Below are 27,810 nucleotides of genomic sequence, written 5' to 3'. Positions count from 1 at the left end.
AGTCTTTGAGTTCAGGATTCCTGTTGCTGATGGGGTCGGGTCCTGGGATATCAGTCAAGGAGAGCAGTTCTCATTTAGGTTCCATCTGGATGCTTTTTCAGTGTTCTGTAGACCAGGAGTCAGAAAATGCATAAATAAACATGATGGATATGAGGCTCAAAATCACTGGGAAAGTTCTTGGATGGGGGAGGGGAGAGGGACGGATTCCTGTTCTTTAGATTGTGAAAAAGATACTCTGTTTAAACTATAATAGCTATTACAGGACTTGGAAACTATGTGTGATTGAACTTTGTATAAAGGTACTGTATTCTCATATTTCAATTTATATTCTTGATTTAAGGTTTGATGACCATAAGAACATACCAGGAATAATAAATAGGTCCTTCGGTGTGCTTTAGGCACTGATATCAGTTAGTTTCCTTAGAGCTCATGTTACCTTATTTTTCTTTTTTTTAAGATTTTATTTATTTGTTTGAGAGAGAGAGAGTGAGAGACAGAGAGCAGGGAGGAGGGGTAAAGGGAGGAGCGGACTCCCCACTGAGCAAGGAGCTGGATTCCAGGGCTTGATCCCCGGAGTCTGGAGTCACGTCCGGAGTGGAACACATGTCCTTAACTAACAGAGCCACGCAGACGCCCTCAAGCTACCTTCTTTTACTTGGGTTGGTGCTCTCTGACAGATTTCTCCCCTGTAAATTTCATATTTTTCCCCTTAATATTCATAAGAATCTTAGATTTACTGAGTGGTATGCAGAAACCCATTTAATATGGAAACTTCTTCCTTCTGAGTTTCTCTTGCTTCTAGTTTCTGTTGAGAACCGAGGTAGAAGAAATGTAGGTAAATTGAAATTCAACTTGCAGACCATTGATAAATACTTGAGACCGGCAAGAGTATGACATTGCATCAGGAATTCCCAACTGCCTTAATGTTAATGCTCTGCTAGAGGGTAAAGGCTACCAGCTTGACAATAGCCAGACCTCCAAGGGTCCTGTAAGTCCTCTTTAACATATGAAAATCCCTGCAGAAACTTCCTTTATTCCTACCCCCAACTTAAAGCTGTTTTATCAATGGCTTCTCACAAGGACCATGTAGATGTTTCTGCCCAGGGGTCCTGTCCCTGTGCTTTAATAAAAGCAGGTTTTTTGTACCAAAAATGCACCCAAAATGTCTCAAGAATACTTTTTTGACCCTTAGCTCGAAGGCTCCTTCAGGTCCGTTTCCACTGGACAATGAAGACTCTCACCCTCGTGTAGCAGAGATAATGATTTCTGGGACGGGAGGTTCTAAGTCAGACCTCCATCTTGTTTTTTTTTACTCCACACATAGTTCACAGAGTGACCCTTCTATTTACTTCTTTGTATTTTCAGGAAAAAAAAAAAATCAATTAACATGTTTGAGTGTCTTAAAATCCTGAAATAGAATAGAGTCACAGATAGAAATTTTATCAGGTAGGCTTGTGACACAAAGGAAACTTGATTTGCAGCCAATAAGGAGGTCACAGGGAATAACTTCCAAAGCAGAGACTCCTGGAGCCGGGGTAGGGGGCAGTTTCCTTATATTAGGGTTCAGATGGAAATTCAGAAAGATGGGCTTCATCATCTTGTATAGATCTGGGCATAAGGTCAGACAGGTACCTGAAGACACTGCCATACATACTTTGTATGTTGTGTAAGTGAGTTTGTGCTTCTCCTAGGATTGAGATTTTCATATTATAATGAGGTAAAAGTACCATGGCTTACTCTTTGGTCTGGCTACACAGGTGTGAGTCAGGGATTAGGCTCAGACTGGGCTGGCCGAATCTCATCATTTGAGCGGTCATTACCTTTAGTTGGATGGCTTCTGTTCCTGGACAGGAGACTAGACCATGGGGTCTTTGCCTGGAGTAAAAGATAAGGTAGAAAAAGAGGTTAAGTAAAATGTGGGACAGAGATCAGAGAGTGCAAACAGGTAACTGGGGAGGGTCAGGTCTTGGGTCTAGCTGGTGACATTAACTCCCACTTTAATCTTAGGAAGCATCGTAACTCTGTCAATGGCCACTTGTTGACTGTGGTATTTATTTCAGGGACTGCTGACATTCAGGGATGTGGCCATAGAATTCTCTCAGGAGGAGTGGGGATTCCTGAACCACACTCAGCGGGAACTGTACAGGGATGTGATGTTAGAGAACTACGGACACCTCCTCTTCTTGGGTGAGGAAGACTCCTTCCAGATTTCCAAACCCCACTCTGGGTTTTCTTCCTTCCTGTGAAGACTGTCTCTTGGAAAATTCCTCTTTGAATGACTGGAGTTCAGATCCAGGCAGAGAGGGGAATAAATAGGGGTTTGTAGATGGAGAGAGAAATCATCATGTTGTTTCCTGTAACTTTAGCTTCTTCTTCTTTAAGGTAATATCACTTTTGTAGATGAGTGTCAATTGTAAATAGTGAGTGTCAAAAAATGGTACTGCCCACATCTTAAACTGAAATTTTAACTTCTTATTATTGTATTGGTAGTATTTGAAAGTGGAAGTCATGATGTGAAAATTTCAAATTTCTCCTGCATGTTTAATGGCCTGTTGGTCAACCATGTTTGGGAAATCACTTTCTAGAATTCTGCAGTGTCCTCTAGTGGATTGAAAATTAAAATCTCCAACAATACTCCTATTCATTTTTTCTAATAAACAGGTCTTATTGTGTGGAAGCCAGACCTGGTCATCTTTTTGGAGCAAGAGAAGCAACTCTGGGATGTGAGGAGAAAGGAAACAGTAGCCTTCCATCCAGGTAGGTGGGAATGAATGAGGCAGATGCATGCAGAGGGGAGGTCCAGGTCTGAAGGAGGAAGACAGACCTTAAATTCTGATTCGAGTAGCTCTCCTTGAATGGAGATTAGTTTTAGAAGCACAGTTGAACTTCTCTTCCCTGTCACAGAAGAACATCTGCTCTCCAACATTATCAAGCTCTTAAATTCTCTAAGGATTCTCCTTCAGCACCAGTGATGGTCCATCACATCCATTGATGGAGACCAGGAGACTTCTCGGGAGCGGGAGGGTCTCCATAATCTAAGAGCTTCTCCATTGTTTTGAGGGCCTTGGGGAAATCTCCCTATTTCATAGGATCTCTTTTCTAAACCTTTTGTAAGTTCTGTTTTTCATCATCGGAGAAGTATGTCAGGGTGGTGGTATGCACATTGGGTTTGGTGCAGAAACCCTGGGAACACTGGAGATAGATATCACATGTTTTCTGGTTTATGCTTTCCAATGTCATGGTGGCTTTAATCTTAATCATATAAAATTGAGAATCAGCAATTTCATCAGATAAGAAAACACCTCCCTAAAATGAGAAAAACTAATCCTTTATTTCACTTAAAAGTCCACTTTGTATTAAATAATACTAGAAATTTCTACTCTATGTGTTCCATTCCTCAATGGTGAAATAATTAAATGTATCTATTTGTTTCCTGGATTTCCTACCTAAAGAGTGCCATAGGGTAGCGGGAACATTTAGAATTCAGAATTCGTAGCCTGTAATAAAGTCTTAGTTGTTACTTTATTCATTATAATTGACTAATTTTATAATTTTATATGGTATGAAGTTCCTGTCACTTTGCCATGTGTGTTCTCACTTTCTTATTACTTATACATGACATTCATCTTTTTTTAATATCAGAAGTTGTGATATGACATGAACATTTGCTTATAAAAAGTAAAGTGGATAATCAGTAAAATTCTCATATTTAAAAAAAATTTTGCTTATAAATTTAATTTACATGGAAAAATTAACCATTAGGCTTTTCTTCTACTTTCCTCAGAATATATCTGAATTTAATTGGAAATATTTATTTTTTACAAAGTGATAGCTTGCTGGCATATTTTACAGTTGTGATAGTAGTTCTTTATTTCAAAATGAAGGGGGTTTTTTTGGATGCTTTGTTCTTATTTTTTTCTTTTTTTTTTAATATATATTTATTTATGAGACAGAGAATGCACGAGCTCAGGTGGGGTGAGGGGCAGAGAGAGAGAGGGAGAGGGAGAAGGAAAGGGAGAGAATGCCTAGCAGACTCTTTGCTGAGGGTCAGCACCCTCAAGGGGCTCCATTCCACAACCCTGAGATCATGACCTGAGCCAAAATCCAGAGTCAGGTGCTAAACCAACTGAACCATGCAGGTGCCCCAGGGTGCTTGATTCTAAAGAATGGATTATAGCCTTACATTCTGTGTACAGGAGGGATATGTTAATAAGAATACAGTTTCCAATGCCTTTTAAGTGCTTATTCATAAAATTTTCCGTTAGACCTTTTCATGGTAGACTTTAATACACATTCTTTACTATTTTACTGTCAATGAAGACATGCCAATAATTCAAAATGCTTGGTTTTCATGGGTACACAGTCACAGTTTAAAGTTACATAAAAGGTTTCCTTTTAAAAATGCATTCATTTTTTTCTATAGATTTTATCTGTCAGGGAGAAAATACGGAGAAGTGGGGGGTGGGGCAGGGAAGGAGCAAGACAAGCATACTTCCCACTGAGCAAGGATCCCACACTGGGTTCCATCCCAGGACCCTGAGATCATGAGCTGAGCTCAAGTTAAATGCTTAACAGCCCGACCCACCCAGGCACCCCAGAATTCATCTATTTGTATGTGGAATTCTTTGGGTTACGTTTTGGCTTATTCTGGTTTTACAATTCTGTAATAATGGGCTTCCTTTTGTATGGGACCTTTCACAACATTGTTTAGTTACCTGTGTATTTAGTAGGAAGACAGTTTTCAACTCAGTAGATTTCAGGACAGTGTGAACTCCAGTATGAATGAGCTCCTCAGTCTCTCCAGTGTTTGAACAAGTGCTCAGCATTCGTCTGAGCCGCCAGGTAATGCATCCATAGGGAGCTGTCCTTCCTTCGGCCCCTGTGGCCTACATGACAGAAACAAGTCCCTCAGGCAGCAGCCACACAGCCACATCATGGAGCATACTGGGCACTCATTTGTTCTCTCCTGAGGAGAGGTGAGAATTCTCTCACGGTGTTGCCGTGGAGAGTTAGGGAGGGCGAGCCCCGGTTGTGGGCAAGTGTTGCAAACTCTCCTTGTCTCTTCGGCAAGTGTTGCAAACTCTCCTGTCTCTTCGTCGTGCCTCTTCTTCCTTCCTACTTGCCTGGGGAGCTGTGTTCTCCTAACTGGCTTCTGGAACATTCTAAAGGGTAATTTGGTCCATTTTTGTGTCCATGGAGGAGCACAGTCCTGTGCTTCCTATTTCTCTATTTTGCTCATGTGTGATGATAAGCATTAAGATTGCACATTAGCATGTTAACATATATGCATGTGAGTATGGTGAGTGTGATAACTTACTGTGTATCTTTTAGTTGTGTCTTTCCCTAACACCCAAAGGCCTGTTGGCAAAGATGGGGAAAGAAGATTCACTTTTTAAAGTGACATGGGAAGACGTGGAAGCAGCGGTCCTGAGTATTTATATTTAATGAGTAACTCGTCAGGTGGCCGAGGGTAGTAAAGGGCAGAAAGGAAGGACGTTATGATGGGTATAACCCAAGTGGGACAGTTAGCATAAAGAAATCCTTCCCACCAGAAGAGATGAGGCATAGAGCACATTCAAGGAAAACCCCCACCGTTAAGACATTTATATTTGCAGAACAATATCTTTGAACCTGGTGATAATAATCCATTTTTCAACATACATATTCTCTGGAAGGACGTTTGGATATTTTGGGAGGTCACCTAGTCCATGCGGACAGTTTCATTCAAACCATTTCAAGTTTAAGAGTGGTTTAATCATTCACTGATGCATTTCTGAATGTTAGACATTTAAAAATGAAGGTAAAAATTCTGAATGTGATTGGCTTAAGAAGTCCTTTTCGGGAAGTTCCTTATTCTCCCACCAACACATAATCCCTCCTTGTGGTACACTCTCTAAATCTGATAAACACAGGAGGGTCTTTATCCAAACATCACTGTAGAATACTTACCACGTAATACTTAATTGGAGTAAGTTTTCATGTGTTGTGAACTTAAGAAGGCCTTTAATGAGAACTCTATTTTCCATAATTACCAAGTTGTTTATAAAGGAGGCAAAATGTACCCATGTAATGAGTCTGGGGAAAATGTCAGTCAAGGGTCAAATCCTAATAAACCTCAGAGAATTTAGTTTCTAGAGAACTAGTATTAGAGTAATAAATGCGGAGCTTTATGAAAGCTCCAATCTTCTTGTATATCATTGTATCCTTACTGAAATGAAGACTGAAGAAGGTGTAAGTGTGACAAACCTTTTTTTTTTTTTCTTTTTTTTTTTTTTATTTGACAGACAGAGATCACAAGCAGGCAGAGAGGCAGGCAGAGAGAGAGAGAGGAGGAAGCAGGCTCCCTGCGGAGCAGAGAGCCCGATGCGGGGCTCGATCCCAGGACCCTGGGATCATGACCTGAGCTGAAGGCAGAGGCTTTAACCCACTGAGCCACCCAGGCACCCCTGTGACAAACCTTTTAACTGGTCTTCAAGACTCGCTCAACAGCAGACATTTCATAATGGGAAGAAATAGTACAAATATAAACAATGTGGTAAAGACCTTAACTGCCACTCACAACTTACCAATATAATGTAAAATACAGTGGGGAGTGGCAAAGTCTTTAAGCAGAGCTACGATTTTGCTGAATATCAAGGAGTGCATAATGTAAGGAATGCAGTAAAGCATTTCATTCATAATCATAATTCAACATAAGATAATGCGTCCTGGGGCAATAACTTAAAATTGTCAAGAATGGTGGTCCGGTCTTTACCTGGAACCCTTACTCAATATAAGGTAAAACACACTAGATGGAAACTTTAGTGTAATGACTGATGAATGACCTTTGTTTTTCATATACAGTTCAGAAAGAGTCTTTATAAAGGATAAAAATATTAAAGATGTAAACAGTTAGCTACGTATGTACAATAGAAAGGCAAATCTAAATAAAGTCAGAATTAACAACAGAAATCAATAAGTACCATTTCAGACATGACTCTAAATCAGAGTATTTATTACAGAGGAAAATCCAAATTTAAATGACCTAGATCAGACATGAGGGGCACCAACTTCCTCCAGAACTGAAAATCTGTATGTAATTTTTTTTTTTTTTTTTTGGAGATTTTATTTATTTATTTGACAGAGAGAGACACTTCGAGAGAGGGAACAGAAGCAGGGGGAGTGGGAGAGGGAGAAGCAGGCTTCCCGCTGAGCAGGGAGCCCGATACAGGGCTCTATCCCAGGACCCTGGGACCATGACCTTAGCCGAAGGCAGATGCTTAACGACTGAGCCACCCAGACACCCCTCTGTGTGTAATTTTTGAGTCCCAAAAACTTAAAACCATTCCTTCCTTACCGTGGAAATACCCTATTATTGAAACCTTACCTAGAGCATTAATAATTAATCATCCCCTTCTTTTTATGTGGTCTGAGTTCTATATTTTTATAGTAAAGTAAGGTACAGAGAAAATATTAAGGATTGTGGTAGTGAAGAGAAAACACATTTACAGTACTACACTATATTTATACAAAAGAAAAAAATCTTTGTATAAGTAGACTCACACTGTTTAAACTTGTATTATTCAGTGTTCAACTGTATTTGTTAATATCCCTGAAAGGATCAAGATGGCATGGCTATTTGGAGAGGGATAATTAGTTTTACTATGTCTCTTTTTTTCTTTTGGCTATATTTGAGTTATTTCCAATAGCAAATATTAATTTTACTCTGAAATTTGTAAATACATAAAATCTTTTAAGGAAACAAACAAGTTTATTAGGTGAAAACTTGGAGACTTCATAAGTCATGGCTTGTTTTAACATATCTTTGAAGGGACCAAACACTGGGACAATGCTGGGTCTTAGCAGATGTTCTAAAGATAGGAAGAAAACAGTCTTCTATTATGAGAGATGTTGCAGCCCAAGGTCGGAGATAAAAAGCATCTAATTCTGAAGCATTGGCATGAATTCCTCATGTGGCGAAAGGATATCTGTCCAAGGCTGCGCTCTTGACTCTGAATCTAGAAAGATAAATTTTACTTGTTTTCTTTCTAAATCATCTCCAGTCCTCTGTCTCCTCATTTCCGTTCCAGTGATGTAGGCATCACAGCTGTCCTTCCTTCCTGTGTTATGGAGACCCCACTGTCCCTGCTCTCTTCCTGCAACATAAGTCATTCAGGCCCTTGTAGGTTCTTAGGAGTAGCCTGGAATTTTCAAATTCAATGGTAAATAGTTGGTAACAGATCATTTGAGGCCATATCTGAGATTTAAGTACTATGACGTCACCACATCACTAGAAGAGCAAGAAAATGCCATCAGTGGTCTGTAGACTTAATTTAGACCCTGGCACTGAGAGAGTTGTGAGGACAGATAAAAAATGATGTTGATACAGTTTGAGAGGAAGACAAATCCTACTAAAAGCAAATATGGAGACTCTTAAAATGTGAGGAAATCTGGTAAGGAGCTCCTTGTAGTCACTGCAAAGTCTTAAAAAGTTTCTTGTGGTGAACAAATGTGACAGAGACCGGAACTTGGGAAATGTGGTTTTCTGGATTTGAGGGAAGTCATAATTTCCTGGTTGTCCTGAGGGCCAGTTGCTGCTGGACGGCAGGGAAACTACTTTCCTAGGCCCAGTTGTGTGGCGGTGGATGGAGAAGGGGTATTGGATGAGTTAATATAGCTCTAAGATATCACATGACACAGTAGATCATGAAGATGATGAAGGCTGCTGGACCCTAGTAGTCAGAACCAGCAAGGTGTGTGTTGTGGTTTCACAAAGCACTGGTGTCCCAGGTATATAACCCCAACAGAGATCTGATCCAGTGTAGATGGGTGACCTTCCAAGGATGCTGACCCACACCTGGCAAGACCCTCCCTCACTTCCACTCAGCCCCATGATGAGTCTGTCCTGTGCTCTGGACTGTGTGCAAGGCGCTGATTTGTTGGGAAGCCAGTCTGCAGTCACTGGCAGTGAGTTTTTCTGCTTCAAACAGTCCACCCAGTTTCTAGACTAGATGTCCCTATGTTGTTTCACAGGCCATGCTGTCCTTACACCCATCCTGACCTGAGCAGAGAAAGGATTTTTATCACTCGTAGAAATTGATCAAATAAAGTTGTGTAGTTAACGTTTGTTCACCTCAGGGACAATAATTCATTTTTTATTAGCTGTTACTTGGTGGTCAGCCATATTACGAGAAGACTGCTGGGTATGTATAGAAAAGAAGATGTGCATTTTGTGTTACGTACACAGTGAATAGTAGATGCTCAGATCTGATAAAATGGCTCAGACATCCTAGAATATTCTCTGATTTTCCATTTCTTCTTTCTGGTACCGTCTACCTGCAGACATTGTGTTTATACGTGCTTCCTCATGGCTTTGAGATACCTGCCCCCTGACCAGAATTCCAGCCATGACCCAGGCAGCAAAGGAGGCAGTATAAATCTGATAGGACTTTAAAATTTTGAGGAATTTTTTTTTAAATTTACTTGAATGAGAGAGAGAGAGCACAAGCAGTAGGAATAGCAGAAGGAGAGGGAGAAGCAGGCTCTCCGATGAGCAGGGAGACCAACCAAGTGGGGCTCCCTCCCAGGACCCTGGGATCATGACCTGAGCCGAAGGCAGACGCTTAACCAACTGAGCAACCCAGGCGCCCTAGGACTTAATAAATTAAAGTCCTTAATAAATTTAAAACCTTTCTGGTTTGCTCAGGGAAGGTCATCCTCACCAGGGCACTACTTCCTCCATCACTGACCAGCACTCTGTCATGGCTGCCACTCTAAGTACAGAGATACAACTGTAGCACAGGTGGACATGTTTGTGAATGGCTCTTGTTCTCAGAACTGTTTCCCAGCATATGACAGAAAGGCAATCACACTTTTCCTTGAAACCATGTGTTAGAGAAATACCTCAAAATTTACAGTATCCTTATCCTTAATGCCCAGGTGTTTTATTCTGCGTGTTAATGGCGTGCTGATGAGGAGCTGCTTAAGCCACAATTACTTATGGTTTTAGGGTAAAAGTCATCAAATACAGCATTATAGTGAGAATGCTCTCTTCAATCCCATTTTAATATACAACATGTATTAATGTCTTGATGCTTTTCATAACTTACTTGATAAAATATTTACGTGCGTTCCGAATCACTTTAATTTGGATTGTTTTCATTTAGGAATGTGAACAAAAGTATATTTGGGGTGACCCCAGGAAGCTCAAGGAAGGTATTGAGAGAAGCGACAGGTGGAAGAGGAGGAAGCTGAGATAGACTCTGTTAGCTTCAGATTCATTTATGAATAAAGAAAATGTGTGTTGTGTGTGTTGTGTTTGTGTGACACAACAGTAACATGACCACAGGCTTGGAGGGTTTCTGAGAGGGACTTCTGTGTGGATGACTCAAGATTGACCTGTGACTTAGTACCTGCAGAGGTTGTCAAATTTAGCCTGAGTCAGGTACTAGGAGCACTTGTGAATACTGGATTTCTGTGCCTGTCCCCACACTAACCATGTCAGTGGTTCTGAGGTTCAGCCCCCAAATTTCCTTTCCTGTGTGTTCTCAGGTGCCTGTCTAGGTAACATGTTGGGGACCCATGTCTGGGGACACAATTGTAGTTGTGTTCTTCAGGAAGGGTATTGGCCTATTGCAAAGGCTGTCGGATACACAGGTATGTAGTCATGGTTTTCCAGGTGTGAATATGGACTCTTGGGTGCTGGGCCTTTCCTTTGTTTTTGTCTTGGATACCTGATCTGTGTTTCTGGTTCTTTGTACTCACATGAAAGCTATTCAGTTTACTTGTGTTTGGTTTGGGCTGGAATTTTCACTCTGAAGTGTCATGGAGGCCTTTGTGTGTGAGGACTTTTCAGTGAATCATTGAGGGACAAAAAGGAGAAAGAATCCAAGCACAGTCACCTTCTGGAAGGGCATCTGACCTGCCTACCTCATGTTGATGGGTGGAGTGTCCATGTTGCAACCCTGACTCTACCAATATTGAGATGATCACAACACCTTCTTTTAACTTAACTATTTTTGTCAAAAAGAGGAGAATAATATTAGCAATAATACACAGAACCAAGAACATTAAATACGTGACAATTTATAGAGCACTAATAACCATGGGACATACATTGTATGTTCACAGAGGGCAGACATGTGTCCATTGGGAACTGCAGGCTCCTGAGTGTTTTCCAAGCCAATGCTGGCAAGTCCCTGGTCGAGTGGTTCCACGGGTTACATTCAAACATGTGGCAGGACTGTAGGCCGTTCTCTGCTTCTGGGCAGTACCACAGGCTAGGCTCTGAGTCTAGTTTACTGTCCTAGTCCAGTTCACTGTTCAAGCTCCCTGCTCCGGCAGAGAGAGGTTATGCTCAACACTTGGGCAATGCCACTGGCTTGGCGCTCTCCCTAGTAGGTCTATGAGCTAGGCTCTGCGGTTGCCCAGGGCCTTTGTTCAGGATTGCTGGTGGGGGGACTAGAGGCTATGCTCAGCAGTGGAAAATGACTTCCAGTTTGCATACTTGCTCAAATAGAGCCCCCTAGAATGGCCTCCATGCTCTAGTTCACCCCGTTGACTGGAGACCTAAGTCAGGTACAGCTGCTGACGAATCTTCTTAAGCAGGTGGGTTCATCTCTGTTCTGTAAGTGGACAGAGACTGTGTGATCTCTGATTGGATGTGACTGCAAGGAGGACTACAGTCTGGTCTGTCAGTGTTCCAGGATCTGAGCACTCGTTGCTGTAAGCCCTGCCCACCTTGTCCATGTCTCAGTGATCACCAGTGGTCCACACCACCGATTGCTCCAGGGATCCCCATGAGGTCAGACCTCAGTGGGCCTCCCAGGAAGCAGCTTGCCATTTGGAGAATGCTGGATGCCCACTGCTTTCTTTTTCTTGGTGCAGGAATTACAGGTCCAGGTGATGAGCCATGGTAGGGCACTGTGCCGGCCTGGGGGCCGTGGGGGGTCAGGTGCATTGTGGTCAATGTGAAATTACCCCTTAATTAACCTAAATTAACCTCTTAACCCTTCTACTGCTGTGCTTGTTGATCTCTGTGGTCCAGAAGGTGTTTTGGCCCCACCCCTGAGCACTGAGATTTACCCGGTGACATCTTATGTGAATAGTTGCTACTTGAGCTTATTATGAGAAGTACTGAAGTGGCCACTATTTCAGCATCTTTTTTCTTATTTTTTAAGAGGAGGAGAGAGACATGTGGGGAGGGACAGAGGGAGTGAGAGAATCCCAAGCAGGCTCCATTCCCTTCGTGGAGCTGGATGTGGGGGCTCCATCTCGCAACCCTAAGATCATGACTTGCGCTGAAATCCGTGGTCAGACTGAGCCACCCAGGCGCGTCTGTTCTCACCATCTTGGTGATGTCAACCCTTTGTGATGATTTTTTAATGTCTCGTGAGCTAAAAATCTTCCCCTATATACCTGTATTTATAGATCTATATTTTATCTATGTGTGTGTAAAAATTTGCACACACAAAAATATAGATTGTGTTTGTTATCCTCTAGTCAAAATATTGAAATGCTGTGTATTTAGATACTGAAGAATAACACAGTAAGTAGCAGTGACAAAGCCCATTAGTGTTAAGGATTTTAATATATGATATTTATATTGCCGTGTCAGTTTGGTTGGTTATCACTGCATGGGGTGTTTTTGTTTGTCTCTCTTTTTTTTTTTTTTTTTCTAGTTCTTTCCTCCTGTTTTCAGTATGGCTTTAGGGAAATTCCAGTGGAATATATTCAAGCAAAGTTTGGTGTTACCAGGAACATTTGGTTTATTTATGTTTAATATCCTAATGGAGATACTGGGGCTTCTATTTACCAAGTTTTTATGCTTATCCTTACACCCTGTGTATTTTTTTCATGATTTGTATGCTGTGTTTTCCTGTGTGTATTTTAAGGAAATAATTATACATTTCATTCTTTTTCTGTAAACTTTGTATACATGGACTATATTGCTTTAGCTAGAAATTAAAGCACACTTTTAAAAAAAAAGGCTTTTTAGGGTGGCTCAGTGGTTTAAGCCTCTGCCTTCAGCTCAGGTAGCGTCCTGGGATCAAGCCCTGCATGGGGTGGGGGGGGGTCTCTGCCCAGCAGGGAGCCTGCTTTCCCCCTCTCTCTGCCTGCCTCTCTGCCTATTTGTGATCTCTCTCCCTCTGTCAAATAAATAAATAAAATCTTAAAAAGTATAAAAATAAAAGAAACTTTTAAAGGCTTTTTAAATATAGTCACAGTGTGAAACTACACCCTAATTTCAGCTTCTCAGTATATGTACATTGTGATACGTATCTATTTACTTACCAGGTTTTTGATGGCACTTTTTTTTCTTAAAGTAAATATGAGGAAATCATAAGTGAACAGCTCAGTGGAATTATACAACCTGATCACATCTCTAAAAGCCACTGAGATCAAGGAATAGAATATTATTTGTCCTCCGAAATTCCCTTTGAGCCCTTCAGTAACTTTCCCCAAAGCTCAGCACTCTTTTAACATGTAAGGCAAGGGAGTACTGTCCCCATTTTTGTACTTAGTATGAAAGTACTTGGGCAACAGGAGCTCTTTTGTGTTTGGCTTCCTTTCTTTCCTTCTGTCATTTGAATTATCTGGATTCCTGCATGATGCTGTGTCTCATTCACTGGCGTGGACCGGTCCAGCTCCATTGTGCATATCGAATGACCGCGTCATTCTGCTCTTACTGGACGGGGGATGGTTCTCAGGGCAGGACTGTCATGACTAGCACCGGCACGTGAAATTGATAGTTTGCCTTTTAGTGAAACACGTACACATATCTGCTGCCTATATTTGCGGGAGTGAATTACTGGTAAATATGTTTAGATTTGTTCACCTTTTAGAGACACTCCGAAACACTTCGCCAAAGTCTTTGTACCAGTTTTCACACACACCAGCAGTGTATGGGATTTCTGGCTTATCCGCAGACTTTCTAAAACGTGGTAGCCTGCATCATTTTCACAGTTGGCTCCTGGTTGCTGTGTGATGTTACCAAGTGGTGGTTTTATTTGCTTTGTTGTTGTTCTTGCTTCCCGTTAGCGTGGAACTGGGTTAGCGATAGTCTCCTTTTCGAAGTTCCTAGTTAGTTCTTATCCCTTTTTACTGTTGTGATACTTTTTTGTGTGTGTGTGAGAGATTTATTTATTTTTTTAGACAGTGTGAGAGAGCCAAAATGGAAGGGACAGAAGGAAAAAGACTCAGGAGAACAGTCCACATTGAGTGTGGCGCCTAACACGGGGCTCAGTCTCATGAGTCTGAGATCACGACCTGAGCTGAAGCCAAGAGTCCCACGCTTAAGGGACTGTGCCATTTAGGCACCCCAGATGTTGTGATGTCTTTTTCTTCAGGTTTTGTAGTTTTATATATACGCTGAGAATGAGACCTTTGTCTTCTTTATTACTCTACCTATGTTTTTATCTTTTGAGATTGTGATTCAGAGAAGTTTTTTTTTTTTTTTTTAAAGATTTATTTATTTATTTTAGAGAGAGCATAAGGGATAGTAAGGGGAGGGTCCAAGGGCAAGGGAGAGAATCACAAGCAGACTTCTAGCTGTGCCTAGATCTGGGTATGGGGCTCTATCTCATGACCCAAACTGAAATCAGGAGTTGGATGCTTAATTGATGGAGCCCCCCCAGTTGCCCTGAGTTCCTAATTTGAATGTGACCCAATTTTTCATTTCATCCTTCATGGTTAGTGATTTTTCTCATTTTTAGAAATCTTCTCCTCTACCGAGACCACAGAGATAGAATCTTTTGTGTTTTTCAAAAAAAAAAAAATATGATCTTTACAGTTTCAGTCAGAAATGTATTAAAAATCAATGTGTTGCATGGTTTGTGTAGTATTAGAAGTTTTATATTCTCTTTTTTCCCACCCAATTTGAGAACAGATTGAAATGTATTCTGAAAATGTTCTATCGTGCTTTCCTTTCATTTGCTTGCGCAAGTGTTCACGTGGATTAACATCATCACGATATTGGAGCCAGCTTCTCCTGTGATGTATCTCTATGTTTTCCTGCATGTAGTGATGGTTAGCCCTCTCCCAGGACCATATATGTCAGTTTTCATATCATAAACCTTCCATGGGCCTCCGTGCTCTGATAAATGATCATTCCTATTTCCCCTAGCAGATTGGCCTCCAGAAGCTTGGCAATAGCAAAAATTTACTTGTTACAGATTGTAGCTGGAATCTTGGCCAACTGATAGCTGCTTTACCATTATCCCCATCCTTACTTCACTGCAAATAGGTTGAGTTCTATGGATTAAATTGCCAAACACAGGAGTACAGTCAGCTCGTTGGGTCTTTGTCTCTAAAAGCAGATTTTGCATAAAAGTATTCCTGCCCCAAGTCCAGATACACACTTACTTGGCATGTGTACAGAGCAGCCAGGGCTGTGTCCATTGGGGTACAGTGTGTCCTCGGGTATCTTCCAGACCATTAAGATTAGCTGCTTATTAGAAGGAGCTTAAAGTAGAAGCTTCCAGGTATGGTGAGTTTCTCATTTTCCTCTGTCACTGACAAATGGGCAGCAAATCAGCACACGAGAATATGCATTTTGGACGCTGTCGTGGATATCAGAAGAAAATCACACATTTGGTGCGTACAGCATTGTTATTCCTTGAAATTGTGCTGCAAGCTGATGATCAGGACCAGAGGTTCCTTGATTTTCATCCAGTAGAGGCACACGCAGTGGGTCAAGTGTATTCACAGGGTCATTTCTCCAGACCCCACCTGTGTTCAGGTCCACCCAAAGTATCTTTCCCTTGTGACCACCTCTGTTTTGCTTTACACCATTTCCCTCACCTTATAGGTCTCTGCTTTAATATTCCCCCAGTAATGGTTGGTGAACACCTCCGCCGCAGTCCTATGCCCTAATTTCTTTTTTTCTTTTTTTTTAAGATTTTATTTATTTGTTTGACAGAGAGAGATCACAAGTAGAGAGAGAGGCAGGCGGAGAGAGAGGAGGGAGCAGGCTCCCTGCTGAGCAGAGAGCCCGATGCGGGACTCGATCCCAGGACCCTGAGATCATGACCTGAGCCGAAGGCAGTGGCCTAACCCACTGAGCCACCCAAGAGCCCCCCTATGCCCTAATTTCTATGTGTTTTCATTTTTCAACCTTTTTACTGTAGTAATCCAGGATCTCAGTGTATCCATTGTGTGCTCTGCGTCGTTAAGTATGAAATCCTCTCATCCTGGAAGATGGATGCTTTCACACAGTTTAGTGTTTCTTTAACCGTGTCCTTCAGAAAGCTCACTATAGAAGTGGAAGGTCGACCCTCGGGGTATTGGGATTTCTTCACCTGGTTGAATGCAGGGCCCACGGTGACATTGCAGAAGTGAATGATACAGCTCACCTGATTCTTCTGCATTGTATCTTACCAATCATAGCCTTGGAGAACGTTTCTTGATGCAAACTGAGTGGGTGTTATCCCAGACCCTGTGTCAGATTAATGGATGTCTAAGGAGGTCGTATATCTATAGGAAAACTGGGCAAGAGCCATGCCGGGTCAAACTGACTGGTGGATATTGTTGGGAGATGATTCTCTATGGGTTTAAGTTTCTCCATGTGTCATGGATGGAGGCGTTGAAAATTTTTATTCTAATTGTCATTCCATTGATGCTTGTGTATAAAAAGGCTTTGGAATACAATGATAGTGTCTTTCTTTTGGGTAGAAGACGGATTTGTTTATCATACAGGAAAACAGATGTCTCTTTCCATGGCAAAAGTTTGGGCAGATACGCTAGACATTTTTCTAAGATATTGGGGTTTCCTCTGCTCAAAATCTCACAGATAGGACCAAACCTACTACATGCACAGAATCTCCCTGTATCACTTGGGGGTGGGGAGCTGGGTGGTGGAATTAGTGTGATGAAGACATTTCTGGTGTTGGCTGTGTCATGAGCCATAAGATGCTTGGACCTTGATCTAGGAGTCTCCTGCCTTCTGCCAGCACTGGAAAATTGTTAGAGTCCAACTTGTAACATTACAGAATGTGTGTAGTCATGAAATTTTTATAGTTCTCAAGGTTATTGATGGACTTTATTCAAAAGGAAACAGTCACACATCTGTTTCTGGTTTTGTTTGTTCATTTGTGTTGTTTAGATTGTACATATAAATGAAATCATATGGTATTTGTCTTTTTCTGTCTGTTTCATATAGCATAATACCTTTCGCATCTATCTACATTATCACAAACGGCAAGGAACAACCCAAAAAACCAGAAACAGACCTATAAATACAGTGAACAACCTGCCAGTTACCAGAGTGAAATCAAGCTAAAGGATGGGCAGAATGAGTAAAGTGGAGTGGGAAGTATAGAGTTTTAGTTACGGAATTAATAAGTCATGGGGATAAAAGATATAGGGAACAGATTCAGTGCTATTATAATAGTGCTTTGTGGAGATGGACGGCAGCTCACTTGTGCTGAGCATAGTAGAACTTATGGGGTTGTGAAATCACTATGCTGTAAACCTCAACTACTGTGACACTCCATGAAGTGTACTTGCATAGAAAACAAAATAGACACAGATACGCATACACACACACACCGTTCAGCCACTTTCTGCAGAACTTGCATGTAAAGAAAGCTAATCTACTCTCCACATGAAGCCAACCCTAGTTATTCATGGTAAAATAGAGATTTAGGAATGCAAATTTATAATTAACACAAGGAGAAAATGTAAATTGTGGAGAAGGAGAGTGTGTCTAGCAGAGTGGAGAAGTGAATAGGAGGACATGGAAGAGTGTAGAGTCCCCACAGGCTGAGCAACCTGGGAGGTAAATGGAAGAACAGTAATTTTTTTTTCTTTTTTTTTTTAGATTTTACTTATTTATTTGACAGAGAGAGTGAGAGAGCACAAGCAGGGGGAGCAGGAGAGAGAGAGGGAGAAGTAGGCTCCCCTCCGAGTAGGGAGCCTGATGCGGGGCTCCATCCCAGGACCCTGGGATCATGACCTGAGCCGAAGGCAGATGCTCAACCGACTGAGCCGTCCAGATGCCCCAAGAACAGTAGTTTTTGTGAGAGCTTCTTGAATTGTTTTTCCCACAATGCGCTTGCTCTCACTTCTCACCATTAACATGTATGTAATAATGGCCGAAGGTCTCAGGAAGGCTTTTCTGTATAAGTGGATTTTTTTTTTTTAAGATTTTATTTATTTATTTATTTGACAGAGATCACAAGTAGGCAGAGAGGCAGGCAGAGAGAAAGGAAGGGAAGCAGGCTCCCCACTGAGCAGAGAGCCCGGTGCGGGCCTCGATCCCAGGACCTTGAGATCATGACCTGAGGTTTAACCCACTGAGCCGCCCAGGTGCCCTGTATAAGTGAATTCTTTTGGAGATATTAGAATTCTAAATGCGACTGATTTTTCTGCCTGCGTTGATTTTAGGCAAAGTCAATTTTTAGGAGGAGGCTTGCATGGAAAACAGAAGAGATTCTGTAGCATGAAGCAGTGGCCATTAGTAAAAGTATAGGGAAAACTTGGTATTTTTAAAGACTGTGGGATCTCAGGGGTCCAAGCTAAGAAATCCATCATTGAACCAGGACCAGATTGTTCCTGCATTACTTGTCGACGTGGGAGCTGTTTCCAAGAACATGCTTGGCAGGGTGAGTGGAAGATGGAGAAATACAGGGAGCCCCAGAGAGTAGTGGCAGGTCCTGTTTACATGCCGGGGACATGTTGGCTCAGATGGAAAGTGAAGGGAGGGAGGACTCAGGCCCACCTGTTTTGTCTTCTTCCCTGTGTCGAGGAGCCCTGTGAAACTGTCCCGTCTTCTCTGATTAGGGCCTGGAGTTCTGTGTGGAGCCTACATTCTCCAGGTTTGACTGCCGAGAAGTGTAGTGTGCTTCAGATTATAGAAATATTTTTTGTTTTTGCTTTTAATAATTTATGCTCTTCATTGAACCTAAGCTGGACTCTGTGCAGCCTTGATTAATCTCTTGGTTCCCTTGTGAGGAGCACCTCTTTCTTCTATGGTCCCACCACCTAGAAAGGAATAAATTTTTATCTTTGTTTGTTTAAACCTCCCAGAAAAATGAGGTAAGGGAGCTGTAGATTCAGCCCTGGCGTTGAATGGACTTTGCCTGTTCCTCTTCACTTGACTATATCAGTAACTTTGTGTTTGTTTGTTTTAAAGGGTTTTTATTTATGTATTAGAGCGAGAGAGCAGAGGGGGTACGGAGGTACAAGCAGACTCCCTACTGAGAGCAGAGCCCTATGCGGGGTTCCATGCGGGGTTCCATCAGGAGCTCAATCCCAGGACCCTGAGTTCAGGATCTGAGCCAAAGTCAGTCTCTCTCTCTTTTTTTTTTTTTTTTTTAAGATTTTATTTATTTATTTGACAGAGAGAGATCACAAGTAGGCAGAGAGGCAGGCAGAGAGAGAGAGAGAGGAGGAAGCCAGGCCCTCTGCCGAGCAGAGAGTCCGATGCGGGACTCGATCCCAGGACCCTGAGATCATGACCTGAGCCAAAGGCAGAGGCTTAACCCACTGAGCCACCCAGGAGCCCCAAAGTCAGTCTCTTAACTAAACCAGCTACCCAGGCGCCCCTAGATCATTCGCATTTATACGCAGATGTACCTTGCTATGGGCACTCGCAGGTTAGAATAGAAGAACATTATCCTTGAGAGACGAAAATTGGACAGGAGGGGCACCTGGGTGGCTCAGTGGGTTGGGCCTCTGCCTTCGGCTCAGATCATGATCTCAGGGTCCTGTGATCGAGCCCCGCATCCGGCTCTCTGCTCAGCAGGGAGCCTGCTTCCCCGTCTCTCTCTTCCTGCCTCTGCCTACTTGTGATCTCTGTCAAATAAGTAAAATCTTTTTTTAAAAAAATTTGGACAGTACATCGTTCAGCATGATGATTAGGACTTGTATCTAAATTCCCAGTCCATCTGTGTTGCAGTGGAGAAAGCCTGCAGTGTTTTGGGGACCCTGGCGGACATCATGAAGTGAGGGCAGGGCACCTGCTGGAGGCGGGAGGGCCACGACTCTTACACATCGGTTAGCCTCCCAAGTCTTTGTGATTCAGCTGATCAGAATGCCAGGAGGAGCCTGTGAAGGCCCGTGATCACACACGAAAGACATAGTTTACAGATAAGATTCCGGAGTGTGAGTCCTGTATATGACTTGGTATTTGAATAAAATGGATGTTTTCAGGTTTACATTGAGATTATGATTTACCGACTTTGTAGTTTCAGACATTTATTTCACAGCACTTGTTCTGTGGTCACCTGACACCAGGGTTTGAGGAACTGGGCACCTGACACCAGGGTGACGTATGACAGGTTCATACACTTGTATTTCCTCGGTCCTGTATGTCAGATCCCTCCACTGTAAGATTAATACTTTTTCTCATTTATCATCACGTACCTCGGGAGCACTTACTAAAAGATGTGTATAAATCATCTCATTTACTCTGGAAACTCCCTTCCCTGTTTCACTTTGTTTGTAGTCTGCTTTGGAAACTGAAGGCTCTCTCCTGGGTTTACTGGAGATGGCAGTGTTTGAAGGGGAGATGGTCAGTCAGTCACAGATAGACTCTTGCTTCTCACTTCTCTCTGGCTCTAGAAGAAGAAAACCTGCATCGTATACGTTCCACTGTCTTAAATTCTGAAGTATAACTTGGCGGAAAGGTAAATGAGTCAAAAACTTGATGCAGTAGGAATCTCAGAAATAATAGGTATTTCAGGTATCTCAGATTTTGTTTGTTTCTTAGTGTGTTTGTCCATCAAAAAAACCTTTTTCCACAAATAAATTTATAAGTTTTATGCCACTGAAGATGTTTCTTAGTTTCTTAGTTATCTATCACTTCTAATGTTAGTTTCTTAATTATCTATCACTTCTATTCTTTTTTATTTAATTTGTTATTTCTGTGTTTTATGGTCACTTATATCTTTTAGTTGATATGTTCAGTGGTTTATTTTATTGTATTTTAAAGATTTTATTTATTTATTTGAAAGAGAGAGAGATCACAAGTAGGCAGAGAGGCAGGCAGAGAGAGAGGGGAAGCGGGCTCCCCGCTGAGCAGGGAGCCTGATGGGTTGCTCGATCCCAGGACCCTGAGACCATGACCGGAGCCGAAGGCAGAGGCCACCCAGGCACACCAGTGTTCAGTGGTTTAATCCTGTTTGCATTCCCATTGTCACTTTGAAACCTACTGTGAACTTTTCTTTTAGAGTTGCCTCTGTATACCGTTCTCTGTGTTCCTCTTACATAAATTCAGCATCATACAGTCTGGGGTAAAACTCAGGCTCTCCTATTATGGAAGTTGGGCCAAGATTTTTCTTTGAAAGGTGAGGAACAATTCTGCTGTTCTCATAGTTTAGTGTGGATTCATGGGTGAATTTATGAAACAGTGTTGGAATGTTATGGAGTAGATAGCATATGTTCAAGAAGATTGTTGTTTCTGCTCTTGGCATTAGAAGTTGTAATTGCCACAATATTCTTTACATTCAAAATCATTAAGGATTTCCTCTAGGTTTTTTTTTTTTTTTTTTTTTTTTTATTTAATAGTTTGGCTATTGAAGTAAGATGGTGGCATCACTTGCTAACTTGTGGGAAATATGGAAACTCAGAGCCCACCTAGAAGTCCAAATCAGAATACAAATTTTAACAAGATCTTCAGTTCATTGTCATGCGTATTAACACAGGAAGTAGACCACTAGCTCACCCTCTACCTTTCCATTGTTCTATCCCTGTCGTTATGTCTACAGTACATTATGTCTTTGCAGTGTGTTTTAAATCAGGAAATATGGTGCCACCAATAAACCCTTCCCTTTCAAGACTGTTCTGGGTATGTGTTATCCTGTAACATCCATAGGAATGTTAAGAGGGGTTTTGTTCCTTTGCCAAAAATGGCACTTGGATTTTGCTAGAGATTGCATTACTCCCGATGTTAGGTTATTACTTATTCTGATCTGTATTTTATGTATTTCTGATTTTTCTTTGTTATTTCCTTCCTCAGCTAAATATCAATTATGTTTCTTCTTTTTCTAGTTCATTGTGGTGTAATGTTAAGTTGCTTATTTGAATTTTTTTTCTTCAGCATTTATAGCATAAGAAAATTAAAAGTGGAGTGTCTACAAGGGAAAATTAACAGAAATAAACAATATAAGTGATGACCAAAAAATGAAATAGTGTAAAAAGCGAAAATAAGAATTTTTTAGGGTTTTCTATTGATCATGTCATCTGTGAACGGCGATAGTTTTTCTTTTTTCTTTCTTTCTTTTTTTTTTTTGTTTTTTTTTTTTAATTTTATTTATGTTTTTGACAGAGAGAGACAGCGAGAGAGGGAACACAGCAGGGGGAGTGGGAGAGGGAGAAGCAGACTTCCCGCTGAGTAGGGAGCCCAATGCAGGGCTCTATCCCAGGACCCTGGGATCATGACCTGAGCCGAAGGCAGATGCTTAGTGACTGAGCCCCCAGGTGCCCCTCATTTTCTTTTCAATAGGATTTCTTTTATGTATTTTTTCTCTCCTAATTGTTCTGACTAGAATATCTAATACTGTGTTGATTGGAAGTGGTGAAGTCTCTTTATTATCTTTTTTCTGATTATAAAGGAGACGTTTTTAATCTTTTACTATTAAATATGTTAGATTTCTGCTTTTTGTACATTATATGGCCTTTATTTGGTAGGGGTAGTTCTTTTTATTTCTACCATTGAGTGTTTTTAATCATGAAATGGTGTCCAGTATGCTCACATTCTTGTTCTACATGAATTAATATGATCATATTTGATCTTCATTCTATTGATGTATAATCTTAAATTTATAGATTTCAGTATGTTGAAACACACTTGAATTCCAGGAAGAATTCTCACTTGATTATGTTGTAAGGTAGTAGAAGGTGCTTCTGATTCCCTCTGCTTCCTTTTACCGTGGCATTTACATGACTGTTCTTGAAGGTAGCGTTTGGTACTCTGCTTATAGTATCTTCCTTGGCTCTGCAAATGTGGCAGTGCTAGCGTCACAGAGTGTCGGATAATTTCCCTTCTCTTTGCCTCTTGGGAATGATCTCATTACATGTTCCTTTGAATTATCCAATGAATTCATCTGGCACAGGACTTCTCTTGGTTGGGCGTTTCTTTTATTTTTCAATCCTATTCAGTAGTGGTAGATGAGGGTTTTTCGTTTTGTTTTGTTTTGTTTTAAATTCATGATGGAGTCAGGTAGGTGATACGTTTTCTGAAATTTATACACCTTGTTTGGTTATCTATCTCTGGGCATGTAATTATCCATCATCACCTCTTATAATTTTTTTATTTGTATGGTATCAGTTACACTGTGTCTGCTTTCACTTCTTCAGTTCTGATTTTAGTTGGTCTTCTCTCTTTCATTCTTACTTGATTTAGTTAAAAGTATGTCAATGCTGTTGTTCTTTCCTGAAAACCAGCTCTTCCTATTGTTGATATTTTTCTGTTTTTGCTGTATCTTATTTGTATTTTAAATTTAAATTTCCTCCCTGCTGCTAATTTTAGGCTCAAATGGTACTTTTCCTGATTTTTTTAGGTATGGGAAAGTGCTGTGTCCTCTAGCATGACAAGACTACAGAACTATCTTTTAGGCTATGTCACGGGTACATTGTCTGCAAGTTTATGTCTCCCTGGAGGAGTGAAGTTCTGATGATTCCTTCTCAGCCATCTTGCTGACGTTCTCTGATTGATTTTATTTTTCCATATTAGAAGTTTTCATTATATTCATCTGAGAGTAGTAAGTGGAATGATTTTACTTTTCTCTTATTCGATATCTTTCAGCTGTATCTTCACATGGCACCCAGAGTTTCCTGCCAAAGCTGTGCATAGAAGCTTCTTTCCAAAACGTGGCAGTGGGTAGATATAAACATAGTGCCCTTGAGGATTTACCCTTAATGATAGACTGGAAAAATGATGGGGAGAGTAAAGGGCATCAAAGATATCATGAAGGACATATCCAAACTGAGACAACTGTCCGTAATATGAATCTGACTGCCCAAAATGGTGAAGGATATAAAACACCTTGGAAAACATCCCTTCTTAATCCTGCTTCTTCTGCAAAGCAGTGTCTTTCTGTAAGCAAGGGCTCAGATCAAGTGGTCAAACATACATATCTGGAGAATGAAAATTTGGAAAATCTGGAAAGTTACCTAGTCCCTGCTAAAAGTAATTATTTGAACCATTTTGAAAGTAGGATTGGATTGACCCTTGAGTCAAATATTTCTGAACCTCAGAGATTTAAAACCGAAGAACAAACTACTATGTGGGATCCGTTTGAAAGGTCCTTCACCGAGCAGCTGACTCTCCAGAATTACCAGAACATATTCGATGAAAACGGAATTGTTCAATACAGTGAATCTGAGAGAAAATTTAACCTGGGTTCAAATATTAATATATGTCTGAGGACTCATTTTCCAGAGAATCGTTATAACTTCGATAAGTTTGAGGAAGTCCTTTTTCAAAGCTCCAACCTTATTGTATATAAGAGTATGCCTATGGGACAGAATCCTTATAAATATCATGAATTTGGGAAATCTGTTAACCAGTCCTCCAGTGTTGGTGATTATCAGAGAATTCACATGGAAAAAAACTCATACAGATGTAATAAACCTGGGAACGTGTTTAGTCAAGCCTCGGGACTAAATATACATAATACAGTCGGCACTGGACAGGAAAGTTACATTTGTGAGGAATGTGGCAAAGCCTTCGACTGGCACTCAACACTATCTCAACATCAGCCAATGCATATTGGAGAGAAACCTTACCAGTGTGGACAATGTGGCAAGGCCTTTAACCAGAACTCAATGCTTACTCGACATCAAAGAATTCATACTGGAGAGAAACCTTACCAATGTGAACAATGTGGCAAGGCCTTTAACCAGCACTCAAACCTTACTCAGCATCACAGAATTCATACTGGAGAGAAACCTTACAAATGTAAAGAATGTGGCCAGGCCTTTAACCATCACTCAAGCCTTACTCAACATCACAGAATTCACAGTGGTGAAAAACCTTACATATGTAAAGAATGTGGCAAAGCCTTTAACCTACACTCAAATCTTACTCAACATCACAGAATTCATACTGGAGAGAAACCTTACATATGTAAAGAATGTGGAAAGGCCTTTAATCGGCACTCATACCTTGTTCGACATCATAGAATTCATACTGGAGAGAGACCTTTTGTGTGCAAAGAATGTGGAAAGGCCTTTAACCAACACTCAAAGCTTACTGAACATCACAGAATTCATACTGGAGAGAGACCTTTCGTATGCAAAGATTGTGGAAAGGCCTTTAACCGGCACTCACACCTGACTCGGCATTACAGAATTCATACTGGAGAGAGACCTTACATATGTAAGGAATGTGGCCACGCTTTTATCCAGCACTCACACCTGCGTCAACATCACAGAACTCATACTTGAGGTCAGAAACCTTACCCAAGTAAAGAATATGGGAAGGCCTTTCATCACTGTTCAACCTTTACTCATTACGACGGAATTCACAGTGGAGCCAACATTACAAATGTAAAGAACGTGAGAAAACGTTTAAGGACAACTCACCCCTTACTCCACATCAGAGAATTCATATTGGAGAGGAACCGTGAAATTGTTAAGAATGTGGCAAGGCCTTTATGCAATGTTAAACCCCGATTCCTCATCAGAGAATGTATGCTGGAGTGGATTTTGCAAATATAAAGAATTTGGCATGGTCTTTAATAAGAGGTCAAGCCGCATTCAACATCTCAGAATTCACACTGAGGAAAAAGTTATAAATGTAAAGAACATGGGCAAACTTAAGCTGCTCAACCCTTTTCCGTATCTCAGAGTTTATACTGAGGAGAAAGATTACAATACAAGGGGTGTGTCAAGCCTCTAGCCGGAACTCACAGCCTACTCAGTTATCATACAGGATAGAAACTGTGAAATGCAGACAAAGTTGCAGTGCCTTTAACTGGAATTCAATCTATACTCCGTATCCCCAAATGCATCCTATGAAAACCTAGAAACATCATGACTGAGGAAAGACCTTCATTTTAAATATTCACTGTAGCAAACACCAGAGAGTGCATACACGAAAGTAACTTGAAAGATGTAAATATTTAGAAATGTATGTAAGTGAACATCAAATGTCAATAAATATCACAGAAATCGAGTAGAAAGCAGTACATGAGTCAATCTATTCAGACATTACATCAAAATATTCCTTATAAGGAATAATACGAAGTTAAACACTTAGTGTATATGCTATTATGCTTCAAAAGAACAAGTGGATGGATTTTTACATGAGTACAATTAATTTCTGTATGTGCTTTTTTTTTTTCATTGATCCTATCTGGGATTTGTGACTAGCAAATATTAATGTATTTGTCTCAGACAAGTTCAGAAAATTCATTTATTCTTAGTGGGTGTGTGGAAGTATGTGGCTGATTGTTGCTATGTCAGAGATACGAGACACCCTTCTTCATTTGTTTGGACTCGATATCTAATTGTCCATGGAAGAAGGACGATGTAATACATAATATATGAAGAAAAGTTAAATGCAGATGCTATTTGCAGTTATAACATTAATGTCAGTTATCATGAAAGAGGTGTTCAGAACAACATTCTTCTCCATTTATTAAACTAAAGAACCCCTGTATGGTATAAATAAAACATTTTACCATCTGGTCTCTGAGGAAAAAGAGGTGGCAGTCCAGTAAAATGTATACTCATAATAGCTGTAGTTACAAGTGGAGAATGTCCAGGGATGCAGTTGAGATTAAATTCTCACAGATACCAGAAGAGGATAGTTAATTCTTCCCTAAAATGGTATATAATTATATATACACATTTTTTAAGAATGACTTCATGCCTGAAAATTATGGAAATCACTACTTCCACACCATTATATCCTCAGACCTTTGCTTTTTCACACTTGTATTCTGCATTTTGCATAAGGATCATAGAGTGCATTTGAAATTCATAAATTAGTTCATGTGTGAGCTTAACATATTTTAATTAATAAAACATAATTGATGTTTAATATATTACCATGGATGAGTAATGAATGACGTGTTATCCCACCACCAATGTTAACCTATCTAAAGGTTGTAGGTAACTGGTGGAATCTGGCACATTTTGGTAAGAGTGAAATAATATACATAGTCCTCCATTCCTTCATTGGCCTTAACGTTTAAGTACTGTGTGATTATTTTTCCCTAGTTTATCTAGTATCATTTTCCCCTCTTAGGGACTAGTTGGATATTATTGTGGACATGTTGCAGATTACATGGGGGTCTTCCTATCTGATTAGCTCAGATACTCCATAATAATGCTACTTGGGGTACGTTTTGTGTAGCCAGTGCTTTTGCAGGGGCCTTGAGCTGACACCAGCCCCTCTTGCTAGTGCATTCCCTAGACAACACTCTTCAGAGTCACAGGTTCCTGTAACTTCTGTTCACATCTCCAGTCCACCCTTGTGAGGAAACATGTGCCTGGAGTACCATGACTTTACCTCATGTGTCCATGAGAGGAGACTCCCACGGAGCTTACCTAACCCTATTTTATGAGACTGACGCTCTGCCTACTGTGCTAAGAAGGCACTGCCTAACCCTGTTTTAGTTCGAATGCCCCAATCTGGACTTAGTCCTGGGACATTAAAGCACAGCACCATGGCCCCAAATAAAGGTATGTGCACCACCTCGTGTGTAAGGGTGTTGTTCTGACTTTTCTATGAAGTAAGCATGCACTCATACCAATGCTTGGTGTGTGATAGGTGCCCTAGAAGTAGGAGAAACCTGTTCCAGTAGGACTGATATGTAGCCTCAAGGAAGAGGTAGGAAATACAGAGGATGAGGAACTGGCATGAAATCTGCATGTGGAGAG

At 40.9% G+C, this 27,810-nt stretch overlaps 1 protein-coding gene across 5 annotated transcripts in view; it reads left to right on the top strand.

The window, feature by feature from the left end:
- The window catches only part of LOC125088879 (KRAB domain-containing protein 5-like), an 83,233-nt gene that overhangs the window by 19,014 nt on the left and 36,409 nt on the right, over nt 1-27,810 (top strand). For 2 of the 5 annotated variants that reach the window (XM_047710476.1, XM_047710477.1), the window contains exons 3-4: nt 2,061-2,187; nt 2,662-2,757. In XM_047710476.1, coding sequence (XP_047566432.1) covers nt 2,061-2,187; nt 2,662-2,757 — 223 coding nt within the window. Of the gene's footprint in view, nt 1-2,060; nt 2,188-2,661; nt 2,758-9,685; nt 12,977-18,363; nt 18,582-23,725; nt 26,969-27,810 lie in introns of those variants that run through there. The other 3 variants (XR_007123805.1, XM_047710474.1, XM_047710475.1) reach the window with 3 other exon arrangements.

The sequence above is a fragment of the Lutra lutra genome, chromosome 17 (assembly GCF_902655055.1).
Source record: "Lutra lutra chromosome 17, mLutLut1.2, whole genome shotgun sequence".
Classification (NCBI taxonomy): Eukaryota; Metazoa; Chordata; class Mammalia; order Carnivora; family Mustelidae; genus Lutra; species Lutra lutra.
The sequence above is the reverse complement of the archived record's forward strand: the minus strand, read 5'-3'. Positions and strand labels throughout refer to the sequence as shown.